This window comes from Macaca nemestrina, chromosome 7 (assembly GCF_043159975.1).
Source record: "Macaca nemestrina isolate mMacNem1 chromosome 7, mMacNem.hap1, whole genome shotgun sequence".
Classification (NCBI taxonomy): domain Eukaryota; kingdom Metazoa; phylum Chordata; class Mammalia; order Primates; family Cercopithecidae; genus Macaca; species Macaca nemestrina.
Genome location: NC_092131.1, coordinates 31392253 through 31405261, shown reverse-complemented (window position 1 = coordinate 31405261; position 13009 = coordinate 31392253). Strand labels below are relative to the sequence as shown.

Genomic DNA, 13009 nt, shown 5'->3' with positions numbered 1-13009 from the left:
AGGACAAGTATTGTTTTTTTGGGGGGGATTTTGTTGTTGTTTTTGTTAAAGAGACAAGGTCTTGCTCTGTGGCCCAGGCTGGAGTACAGTGATGTGATCATAGCTCGCTGTAACCTCTAACTCTTGGGCTCAAGAGATCCTCCCACCTCAGCCTCCCAAGTAGCTGGTCTGCAGGCATGTGCCACCATGTGGGGCTAATTTTTAAATTTTTTTTTTTTTGTAGAGACAAGATCTTGCTATATTGCTCAGGCTGGTCTCGAACCCCTGGCATCAAGCAACCCTCCTGCTTCAGCCTCCCAAAGTCCTCCCTAGATATTTTAGACCTCCATGTCTAACTGCCCTATTGGCATTTCCACTTGGGTCCCTTGTGAGACATCACAGATTAAACATGTCTAGAGATTAACTCTAGGTTTGAACCATTCCTCCTACTATCCCTTCCAGTCTTTCCCATCTCAGGAATCATGATGCTAGTCACCTATTGCCCAAGAGAAACCTGGAGGTCATCCTTGACTCCTCCCAGATCAATGTCCAAAATGTATTTCAGATTCTCCTACTTTTCTTCATCTCCATGGTCATGACCCTGGTCCAACGAAGTATTGTTTTTTTCCTGGACCATTGCAACAGTTTCCTAACTGGACTTCTGATTCCACTCTTGGTCCTGTTTAATCCCCCTAGCAGTGATCTTGTTAAAGCACTGGTAAGATTCTGTCCTTTTGCTTTACATCACTCAGTGGCTCTCCATTGCACTCAAAATACAATCCAAACACTTTGCTTTGGTCTTCAAGACCTTGCATGGTCTATCTACTCCCTGCCTCTTCAGTATCATCTCATACCATGCCTTTCCTTTCTGCTCACTCCTACCCACTCTGCTCCAGCCTCCCTGGCTGTTTTTGACCCTCAAGAATGACAAATGGTTTCCCATCTTAGGACTTTCAGGGCCTTCCCTCTGCCTGGAATGTTCTCCCCAAGGCTGGCTCCTTCTTATCCTTCCGACCTCAAGTTAAATGTTATCTTCTCAGAAAGGCCTCCCTGTCCACTCTATTACATGCTATCATATCCCCTTGTATGCTTCTTCATTGAACTTCTTTCAGTCTGACATTATCATATTTATTTATTTGTTTATTTGCATACTTGTTTGCGCTGGCTACCTCTAACACAATTGTTCTTAATTCAGGCTCCAGGATGGCAATTTGCCTTTAGTTGGACTCAGCTGGAGTGCATGATTTAAAGGCTTCTTAGGCAGTGTCTGGGATTAACAGGCAAGAGTGCCATGATTGATTAGCAATGTCTGCCACAGACTAAGCAATGGAAGGCAGGTGATAAGTCTTTGCCATGCCTGATCTGGTCAACTGAGTTTCAGCAATTTGACCAAGGCCACACAGCTCGTAAATGACAGAGCTGGGTGGAATCTAGTCTCCTTGGCTATGTGGAATTCCTTCTAAGAAGCCTATTCCAACCTCACCGTTGATGCCTTGGCCAGTATGGAAGCCTGCAGCCCTTTCTTAAAGGGGAAAAAAGAAGAAGGGAAAGGAAAGGGAAGCTGGGCTGAAATAACTTTTCTGTGTCAGGTGTACGGTTTTGGAGACTTCTTGGCAGTTGGGAATGCAGGGCGTAACACAGTTTTGTCAAAATGTCCTTGGGAATGTGGTGGCATGATAAGAAGTGTCTGGAGGAGCCCAGCATAATAGCAGACACTCCTTTAATAGGCAGAATTCTGGGAGCTCATCACTCACTACCACTTACCCACCACAGTGCCCAGAGTCCACAGAGTAGCTGGCAAAGGCCCCGGAATATTAGGTGTCTTCTGTGTCTGTTTAGCTACAAGGCTCTCTCTCTCAGCTTTTAGGAAGTCAGGTGTGAGGCGCTCTGCCTTTATGGTGTGTCATCGGGGTAAGAGGCAGCCCAAAAGAGCCATAGTGTCTGAGGCAGCAAGGCAAGCTTGCCTGTCACCCAGAAACCCGCACAGAGCAGGTGGCTGAAGGAAGCCCAGTGTATACAGCGGTTGTGGCTGAGAGTTCAGGGCATCGCACTGGGCTGGAGTGCCCATCAGCATGCCCACACAACTTCCAGAGCCTCAGGGGCTCATGACATCCACATCACCTTCTGGGTGGTTTTCTCCTCCTCCTGGGGGTGGGTCAGCTATAGTTTGGTAGAACCTACAGGCAGGGAGTTCACCCCAAGTTTCCTGGGAAGAATACCGGTCACATAAAAGTATTGAATAAAATAGGTTTAGCACAGTGCTCCCCAGACCGGGCACATAATTAGAATTAGTAGAGGAGCTTTGGAAAAACACTCATTCCTCAACGTCTCCCTAGACCTACCGACTCAGAGCCTCTAAATGGATAAGTCCTCAAAGTCTGTGCTGTTCGAAGGCTTCCCAAGGCATTCTGAAATTATATGGGACTGGTGTCACAAGTTTAGGGCAAAGAAGATAGGACTTGGAGATCTGAAAATCAAGGTTCAAAGCTTCCCTGTGACGTTTCTTGGCTGTGTGATCCTGAGTGAGTCGCCTGACCTTTCTGAGCCTCAGATCTTACATGGGACTAATCATAATTGTGTATATTCTTCCTCCTCAACATTGTTAGGCAGCTCAAATGAGATACGGGTATGAAATAGATTTGTAAACCGTGAAGCTGCTTATTTCGTTCATAAACCAGGGATGTTGAATTTGGCGATGGTGATGGGGGAAAGTTCTGGATACGGGGAAGAGAAGGGTGTTGGTCATGAAAACCTTGCAATGCCAGTGGGGATCTTGACCTCAGACCTGGACAGTAGCTCATGGGAGGACACTGGCTCAGAGGCGTTTCCCCCGCCTGCCCTGTCTGAACCTTTCCTGTTGGAAGAGAAATATGATGGGGAAGCTCCTGGGACAGGCTTAGGGCCAGGTGCAGGGCCACGCTTTGCAGAGCTTTAGCCTGCTATTTTTAGTGCCTGGGTATAAAAGAAAGAAGCTTAAAGTGGCTCCACTGCGGCTGACCCTGCACACTCGGCTATTTTTACTTCTGAAAGACTGGGATCTTGTCCAGCTTAGGGAGGGAAGATGAGAAGAAAGGAGGGAGATGGAGGGAAGAAGGAATTATTTTACTTCCATTAAGAAAAATGTCAGAAGCCTGATCTTATCAAGCCAGCTGGTGGATATCCTATCCCAGATGTGTAAGCTGCCCGCTGTGGACGCTGTGACGTGCCTGCAGTGGATAGGAGGGGCCAGCAGGTGGGGAGTCCTGCTCCCCTCTTCTCAAGGAGTTTCTGTCCCAGAGTGACCCCGAAGCTTCTTTGCTATATTTTTGTGCCCTGAGCTGGGAAGTGGGCTTGACCACCACAGGCACGAGGGGCACCAGCCTGGTGATGAGGCCGGTGGAGGTGGGAGCAGTTATGACTGCAGCCGAGGGCGGGACCTCTGTTCTCAAGGTGGACAAAGGCGGCCATCAGACCCGCTGGCATACTCCAGAGAGTCCCAGTGTTTGGGCTGTGTGCCCTGGGTACAATATTTAACCTCTCTGAACTTTAATTTCTTCATTTAATACATCTGACTCACGGTAGTTACAGCTGTGGGGATGTTTCTCCCTTCCATGAGGAAGTTCAAGCCAGACTCCATGACCTTCAACAGGCAGATGAAAGGCAAGAAGTTACTACTGAGTGCCTACTGTGTACCAAGCACTCTGTCACATGTTTCAACATTTTACGTTGTTTAATTCCACTAACCTGAGAAAGGATAGATATTTTTTAAAATTTTAACAGCTTTATTGAAATATAGTTCACCCATTTAAAGTATACAGTTTGATAGCATTTTGTATTCCTATATTTGTAAATTGTGGCAAAATATATATCACGTACAACTTGGCATTTTAGAAATTAAGTGTACAATTCAGTGACATCAAACACATTCACAATAGTATGCAATCACTGACCAGTTACTGTGGCTCATGCCTGTAATCCCAGTACTTTGGGAGGCTGAGGAGGGCGGATTGCTTGAGCTCAGGAGTTTGAGACTAGCCTGGCCAACATGGTGAAACCCTATATCTACAAAATATACAAAAATTAGTCAGGTGTGGTGGCATGTACCTGTAATCCCAGCTACTCAGGAGGCTGAGGCAGGAGGATCACTTGAGTCCAGGATTGTGCCACTGCACTTCAGCCTGGGTGACAAACTGCAACCCTGTCTCAAACAAAACAAAACAAAACAAACTATTATGTAATCACCATCAGACCAGGAGTTCAAGTCCAGCCTGGGCAACATAGTGAGATCCCCCATATACCAAAAAAGAAAAAAAAAAGGAGGGGGCCAGGCACAGTGTTTCATACCTGTAATCCCAGCACTTTGGGAGGCTGAGGCAGAAGGATCGCTTGAGGTCAGGAGTTTGAGACCAGCCTGGGCAACATAGTGAGACCCCCATCTCTACAAAAAAAAATTTTTTTTAATTATCTGGGTGTAGTGGCGTGTGCCTATGGTCCTAGCTATGTGGGAGCTGAGGTGGGAAGATCTCTTGAGGCTGGGAGGTCAAGGCTGCTGTGAGCCAACCTGGCCTATAGAGTGAGACCCTGTCTCTTAAAAAAAATGGGGTGCGGTGGTGTGCACTTGCAGTCCCAGCTACTGGGGAGGCTGAGGCAGGAGGATCACTTGAGCCTAGTAGTTTGAGGTTGCAGTGAGCTGTGATGGACTCACTGCACTGCAGCCTGGGCAACGGAGCAAGACCTTGTCTCAAAAAAAAAGAAAGATTAAGTGGAATCACATAATATCTGTCCTTTGGTGTCTGCTTTATTTTCCTTAGCGTAGTGTTTTTAAAGTGCAATCATGCTATAGCATATATCAGAACTTTATTCCTTTCTGTGGCTAAGTAACATTTCACGTATATACCACCTTTGCTTCTCCACTCATCTATCCAGACACTTGGATTGTTTCCACCTTTTGACTATTGTGAATTATGCTGCAGTGAACATTGTCCTACAGGTGTCTGTTCAAATTCCTTCTTTTTATTTTTTGAAAATTTGCTTCTTTTCCCCACACTACACAGATGTATGTTCAGATTCCTCTTTTCAGTTTTTTGGGGGTATATACCTAAGAGTGGGATTGCTGGATCGTATGGTAATTCTGTTTAGCTTTTTGAGGAACCATCAAACTATGTTCCACATGGTTACACCATTTGACTTTTCCAGCAGCATCGTTTTTTAAGTTTTTAATTAAACTTCTTATTTTGAGATAATTGCAGCTTCACAAGAAGTTGTAAGAAATAATAGAGATGCCATGCATCACTTACCAGTTTCCCCTAATGGTAACATCTTTAAAAACTACAGTACAATATCACAACCAGGATATTGATACAGTCAATTGACATTGATATGGCCAAGATGCAGAAAATCTTTAAGGGTGAAGTGGGTTTTTTTTATTATTAATTTTTTTTTTTTTAGATGGAGTCTCACTCTGTTGCCCAGGCTGGAGTGCAATAGCGTGATCTCAACTCAAGATCGCCATCTGCACAGGGTCATGTATTCCAGGGATTATCAATTTTTTTCTATTCATGGAGCACTCAGAAATATTAAGATTCTGACCTGTACACATTAAGGGATTAAACGGTGTTAACGGTGGTTAAAACAGAGGATCTGTATTTATTACAGTATTTGGAAATATGTGACACTTTACATTTGAGCATTACTAATGCTTTTCTGCATTCAGAAAAGTATCCATAAGATGATAAAATCTAATAATCCTAGACAGTAATTGTAAGTTAATTAGTATTTTAATGTGTTTCCTGAGTCTACTCTTAGATATTTTATTAATATAAGGACACAAACAATAAGGCAACTCTCATTTCAAGTTCAAGTCTTGTTGTTTTTTCCAGTTAGTGTTTGTAAGGCTTAAGCATCCTAATTTTAAAAGTAATTGCCCATTGTATCAGTCAGTGAAAATTGCTTTCTGTCGCAAGTTATAGAGAACCTGATAGCAGCGTAAGCATGGATAAATGAAGTTGGTTTTTCCACCTTACAAGAAGCCTGGAGATGGGCAGCTGCTGTATTGCACAGAGCTCTCAGCCATGGCGGCAGGGGCTCCAGCTCTTTCTTTCTTCTCCGGTGTTCTTTGGTGTCCTCAGACAGCCATGTCATGACTGCAAGATGGTTGCCACAGCTGTAGGCTTCACCTTCCAGGTTGGGGCAAGAGAAAGGCAAAAAGAGCTGCACTGAACATGTCTGTCCCTTTTCTCAGAAAAGCAAAACCATTCCAGAAGTCCCACCATGGACTTACCCTGACGTCCCATTGGCATGGTGGCACACACCTATGGTCCCAGCTACGCGGGAGGCTGAGGCATGAGAATCGCTTGAACCTGGGAGGCAGAGGTTGCAGTGAGCCGAGATCGCACCACTGCATTCCAGCCGGGGCCACACAGTGAGAGTCTGTCTCAAAAACAGTAAAAAAAGAAGAAGGCCACTTCACTTAGGTGGGGGTCCATCTTCCCCAACCCCAGGCAAGGGGTGCAGAGGTTGCAGTAAGCCGAGATCGCACTGCTGCATTCCAGCCTGGGCCACTTTTTTTTTTTTTTTTTTAACAGCATAACCTGATAATTGATACACATATTGATTGGAGCCATTGACCACTATGCTGTAAAGATCTGGAGGAGAAAATTTAGAGGAGAACTTACATTTGCTGTACCCTGGGAGGTCATACCATGGAATGGCAAAGACCTTGGGTCTTTTATTGGGCAGATTACTGAATCTCTCTGAGCCTCAGTTTTTCTTGTTTGGAAAATGAGGATAATAGCACCTGCTTTATATTTTTGTGCATTCAGTAGGGTAATACATACAGAGAGTCCTTTACAAATTATGCTGTTATCATTATCATTATTAATGTGATTTAGCAAAAACTTGGGTGCAATGCTGGGGAACAGTAATAATAAGGATGATGATGATAATAATAATACTTTCATTTTCTAAGCACGTGCTGTGTCTTGGGTACCTTGACAGACATTGGGGCAGGACTGTGAGCCGCCCCTGGCCTTAACGGGCACCTAGTCAGTAGGGGAAGCCCAGTGTGCTCTGGGAGCCCATGAAGAAACCCGGCATGGGGATGAGGAGGAAAGAGGTACATCCACCCCTGTATTCAATATCAAGTCTTTCCTGAACATCCATGAAAGGTCAGGCCCTATATCAGGACGCAGAACACCCCAGATGGAGCCATCAGCAGAGGTGGCGACTGCCCATCTCCTTGCCTTGCTGAAGGACGGACACCTTTTTATTTTGTGTTGAGCACGTCTCACTGTGATCGACAGCTGCTTGCCAGGAAGCAGGGTGGATGGGAAGTGAGAGTTCATTCCAGTGGCATCTAGGAGAGAAGGTCAGTAAAGTGGGGTTGGGGCTTGTCCTGGACTCAAGGAGAGTATATGTTTAAGATCCTGGCATACAGTAGGTGCTCAGTAAGTGGGGGCCCTTACTGTCTCTTATGGATGAGGTGGACCGTTTTCACTCTTGGTCCCGTCACCATTCCAAGGGGAAGCAGAGCTTGGTGGAGGGTTTGGTTTGGCCTGGGTATAGTGAACAGAGGAGGCTTCTATGTAGACATGTCACAGGATAGACTCAGAAAGCTTTTCTAGACAGGGAACTTTTCCCAAAAAACTTTCACAGGAAAAATCATCCTTCCTGTGTTTGTGTCTGCTCCTTCTGCCCTCCCTGAAGGGGCTTGGAGGGGTGAGGGGACAAATGTGAGCCAAAGTGCTGGCAGCATATAGGTTCACTCTGGAGCTGGATGGCATCTAGCTGTCCCTTTAGGGTCCAAGGTACGGGTACGAGTTGATAGTACAGCTGTATTTGCTAGGATGCCTTAGTGCAGCGCTCCTCAAACTCTGTTGTCCATGCAAATCACCTTGTCTGATTCCTCTGTGGCCAGGCCTGAGATTTCGAGGCTTCCACCAAGTCTCAAATGATGGCGATGATGCTGGCCTGCAGACCACACTTGAGGAGGAAGACAGTGGAGACTGCTCCTGCCCACACCTACTCAGCACTCTCTATTTGTGTGTGTGTGCGTATGTGTGCATGTATACATGCGTGCGTGTGTGTGAGTGTGTGTGTGCTGATCTGACGCCTGGGCTTTGGCCACCAGAGTCTGCTCAGCCTGGACCTGGGAGGCAGGCAAGAAGCGCCAAAGCAGCCTGCAGCTAGGAGCCTCAGTTGCCCACAGCAGTACTGTCCTCAGGAACACATTTGTTACTGGCTTTCTCCCCTCCTTGGAAACTGTCCGCATGCACAGCCTTGTCGCAGATTCTGCTCCTGGAGAAGTCAACAACAGATGTTGTCAGTTACAAAACCTGACCTTCTAGGCAGAAGGGGAGTTTATTGGAAGCCTATCAGGAGGCTCAAAGAGTACACTGAGAAACCAGACAAGAACCACGAGAATCCCTGGAAAGCCCAAGAGCAGGACACCCAGTAGCCAGGACACACTGGCCAGGGGCTGCCTACACTCCGCTGTGGAGGCGCTGCTGGTCTGATCAGTCCTCACCTTCACTCTGCCCTTGTGCCTCCATTTGATGGTGCACTTGACTGAGCCTGTGTCATGGGTTCATGCCTTGACCTCCAGAGGGCAGAGAGAAGAACGTGTACTACTCAGATATCCATTGAGGGGTGAGGTGCAGGCTTCCAACAATTCCCCTATTCCCAAGAGGGTGATTACCTTTTAAAAATTTTTTTTAAATTTTTCCTTTGAGATGGAGTCTCACTCTGTCACTCAGGCTGGAATGCAGTGGTGCGATCTTGGCTCACTGCAACCTCCACCTCCCGAGTTCTAGTGATTCTTGTGCCTCAGCCACCCGAGTAGCTGGAATTACAGGCATGTGCCACCACACCTGGCTAATTTTTGTATTTTTAGTAGAGATGGGGTTTCGCCATGGTGGCCAGGCTGATCTCAAACTCCTGACCTCAAGGCATCCATCCACCATGGCCTCCCAAAGTGCTGGGATTACAGGCGTGAGCCCCAGCGCCTGACCAGGGGAATTTCCTTTAAACAGGAAGCCCGGGTGGGCTGCTGAATAGACTCCCCCTCTCCCCGACTAAAAAACGTTCACTGCAACCATGTAGCACCAGGTACAAATGCACCAGGTTGTGGGGTTGAAAAAGACATTGCTGACAAAAATGTGGAGTTATAGGCTCACTCAGCGACCTCACAGCATTCTTGCCCTCCAGCGGGGGATGTGACCTGGAGTCCTGAACTGAAAACACCTGGGACAGCAGAGGGGTGGGGGGTAGTGTCCTCAGCACCCCGAAAGCCCTTTAGGGCAATGTGCACTTAAAGGAATTTTCTCCACTCATTCAGTAAACAAAGTAATTTTGCTTTCAGTTGCTCTCGGAAACTTCCTCCTTCCCAGGGACTTAAATTTAGTAGCTGTACATCCTAATAAAGAAACAGCCAGAAAATAGCCCCAGGCATGAATGGGCTCTAAATCATCATTCCACTAAGTAACCATTGTTCAGGCTTCCCCTTGCCTCTCCTGGAGAAAGGCCTGAATCGGGGGACTGGCAGCCAACCCTCTGGGGCTGAAGGACCGACAAGGCTGGGACAGGGATGAAGATTCTGTTTCTTCTGCTCCCGATCTAGGAAGCACCAGAGTTTATTAGAAAAGGGAAAGACAGGGCCCTGAAGGTCAGCTGTGAGGGGCTCTGTGAGGGTGATACTCACCGCCTTTGGGGAAAAGAACAGAAGTTGAACCTGGCCTGTCACAGCAGAGGCTGAGGTGGCAACCAGCTTGCCTCTCTGAGGACTCTGGTCTCCGTGTCTGATTTCTTGTGTGTTTCAGTCAAGGCCCATTTCATGGTCAGGAAAAGGGAGCTGTTCTGTGAGCTCGAGGCAGGGACTCCAAGAAGGCACATTGTCTGAGGCTGGCCTGGAAGAGCCACAGCAAGAAAGCAGAAGTGGCTTCCAGGTTCCACAGGGCCCCAGCACCATGCTTGGGGCACCTGCTCTCTGGTGCTTTTGTGCGGTTCATACTTTGTAACCAATTTGTTGGGATTCATCCTTGCAGGCCAGGCCACATCAGTGGGTAGACAGTCTGAGCTGTGTGCCCACCTGAGGCCCTGTGCCTTTGATCTGCTGGTAGGGGCTTGAAATGGTACCAACGTGTCTGTCCAGGCAGCAGGAGCTGTGGGTGAGGCAGACTTCTGGAAGGCAAGTTGGATACAGTGACAATGACAGTTCTCTCCCGGGTAAACTCTCACTCCTGGAAGTGGGTGTCAACGTGGAGTAGCCACGGCTGCTTTTGAACCTACTTTCAAGATATTTCCAGGCACGGATTTTCCAGTCCAGAGGTGGCCAGTCCAACTGTTGCATTCCCAGCCCCTGGGGACTTGTGTAAAGACAGACTCTAGAGCATTATGCTAGAACCTCAGAGAGTGGGATCTAGAAATTGACTTTGGTAATGAGTGCCTCCTCAGATGCTTCTTATGTGGAAAACGTGAAAACCCCTGAACTGCCTGTGAATGACTGGGATTCCTTTCTTTTGTTGGCAAGTTAACTTAACCCTCCCTGGATTCAAAGCAGATCTAACATAATGTGACTTTTTCCGCCAGCACTTGGTAGAGTGTCTTTGTTGAGATAAGGAGAACCAAGGGCTGAGGGTTGCTTGAGATGGATTTCAGAAGGATGCTGAATCCAGAGAGACAGGACCAGGCTTGGGGCAACTGGGATGCGCCATTACTGTTAGACAATTATTTTAGGATTGTCCAGCCACCTGACCTGAGGCTGGCCATGGGGCAGCTGTCAGAGGTCATCTGAGCATGGCCCTGAAGGACCCAGCCAGTGCTGAAATTCCAAAGTCAGTGCTTCTACCCTGGTGATGTTGAACAACTCCTGAGATCTTTTCCCTTTGCTCCCCAATAGGTGTGCGCCTTGATCGAGTGCGTGGAGGCCGCCAGAAATACAAGCGACGGCTGGACTCAGAGAGCAGCCCGTACCTGAGCTTACAAATTTCTCCACCTGCTAAAAAGCCATGTGAGTGTCAGTCCCTGTCCTTTTTGCCAGATCATCTCTGTACCTGGAACATCAGGCATCCCTTAGGGAAACGTCATCTTCCCACCACTGGGTCATGAGACAATATGGATCTTGGGGAGGTGACATCAGTGCCTGGCACATTTAGAATGTGACTCCAATTGAAGCATGGTCCTGACAAGCCACAGGCCCCAATGTCCAGAACATGCTCCCCTTGCCACCCACCCAAGGTTGCTCTGCAGGTTCCTCCTGGAGAATTCATCAGGCAACTTCCCTTGGAGGGATATTTCTCAATATCCCAGATCACTGCTATCATCAACTTCATGGAGCCAGAACAGGAGGGGAGATTACAGCCACTTTGACCTTCCTGGGACTCTTAGGAACCCGACTTTGCTTCCTGACCCATCTGAGCCTCCACCCCGGCCCCTTTCCTCTTTTCCCAGCGTTTACCTTTCCTTCTTTGGTTGTTGCAGTGACCAAGATTGTCTCATACCTACTGGTGGCCGAGCCGGACAAGCTCTACGCCATGCCTCCCCCCGGTATGCCTGAGGGGGACATCAAGGCCCTGACCACTCTCTGTGACCTGGCAGACCGAGAGCTTGTGGTCATCATTGGCTGGGCCAAGCACATCCCAGGTGAGCATGTGGGACCAGGGGAGAGTGTGGCCAGGGACACTCAGCCAGCATCCCCGCAGCCTACCCAATGGCTATGCTTCTGATGCCCAGATCCTGGACCCCAGAAGGCCTGTGAAATCCTGGCAGGCCTGTTTCTCTGAGCTCCTCTTCTCTCCTTGTAGCATTGAAGAGGAACAGATAGTTAGAAGGCCCAGTGAGGCTTATACACTGCTGCAGACTCTTCAGAATTAGTTATCATTCAAGGTGGGGCCATGTTTGAATCTACAATTAGTGTAATATTCAAAGAAAAAGTTCCTTGAGCCCTTAAAGGGCAAAGAGTAGGGTTTTCCTGTAGACCTTATTGGAACAATGCCGGAAAACAACAGAAGAAAGACTGACTCTCTCTTCCTATTGGAGGCAGCAGAATGGAGCAGTGAAGAGCATGGGCTTGGGAATCAGATTGGGATTCCAATTCTGGGTCTGCAGCTTACTAGCTGAGTAACCCTAGAGGCCACCTGACCTCTCTGTCAAATGGGAATACAAGAGTCCCCCACTTTGTGAGCTTTGATGTGAGCATGAAATGAGATCCTGTGTTTCGTGGAGCGTTCGGCACAGTGTCTGGCATGTGCTGGCATCGGTTGCATGCCCACTATTGCCATTCGTCTGTTCTCTAAGGGAGGCCTGTCTCTGGGTTGGCTTCTGAGATTTTAAGGGCCTTTCTGGTGCGGAAAGTGTGTGTTACATGTTTCAGGCTGTGTGGACTTCTCTTCGCTGTGTGTGGACCCAAACCCTGCTTTCAGCCTCTCTAGGTCTGGGCAGATGGCAGGAGCTTTTTTATTTTTGTAGACACCAACACCCATGTATTCTACATTACATACATATTGGGGGCCTTTCTCTGTGCAGTTTATTCCTCAACTCCTTTAAGACTCTAAAATGTTGACTCAGAGTGTGGTAGAAACTCCTTTTATCTTTCTGGTGATGCCTCACCGTGAACATGGGACAAGTCAGCTTCCTGTCTGTAGATCTGTGTTTCATTTGTTGTGGCTCTGAAAGGTGAATACAGCATGCAGATGATACAGCAAAGGTGTCCTAGACTTTGGATACCAAGGCCCACAGTTGTTTTTTTGTTTGTTTTTTGAGAGAGTCTTGCCCTGTTGCCCAGGCTGGAGTGCAATGGCGTGATCTCGGCTCACTGCAACCTTCGCCTCCCAGGTTCAAGTGATTCTCCGTCCCCAGCCTCCCGAGTAGCTGGCATTACAGGCGCCCGCCACCACGCCCAGCTAATTTTTTTGTATTTTTAGTAGAGACAGGGTTTTGCCATGTTGGCCAAGCTGGTCTCAAACTCCTGACCTCAAGTGATCTGCCCACCTCGGCCTCCCAAAGTGCTGGGATTATAGGCGTGAGCCACCATGCCTGGCCCAAGGCCCACAGTTGA

General features: G+C 47.8%; 1 protein-coding gene across 4 annotated transcripts in view; it reads left to right on the top strand.

Annotated features, from left to right (window-relative positions):
- Positions 1–13009, top strand: part of LOC105495866 (estrogen related receptor beta) — a 190746-nt gene that overhangs the window by 159084 nt on the left and 18653 nt on the right. For all 4 annotated transcript variants that reach the window (XM_011765751.3, XM_011765750.3, XM_011765752.3 and 1 more), the window contains 2 exons: positions 10853–10963; positions 11434–11595. In XM_011765751.3, coding sequence (XP_011764053.1) covers positions 10853–10963; positions 11434–11595 — 273 coding nt within the window. The remainder of the gene's footprint in view (positions 1–10852; positions 10964–11433; positions 11596–13009) is intronic.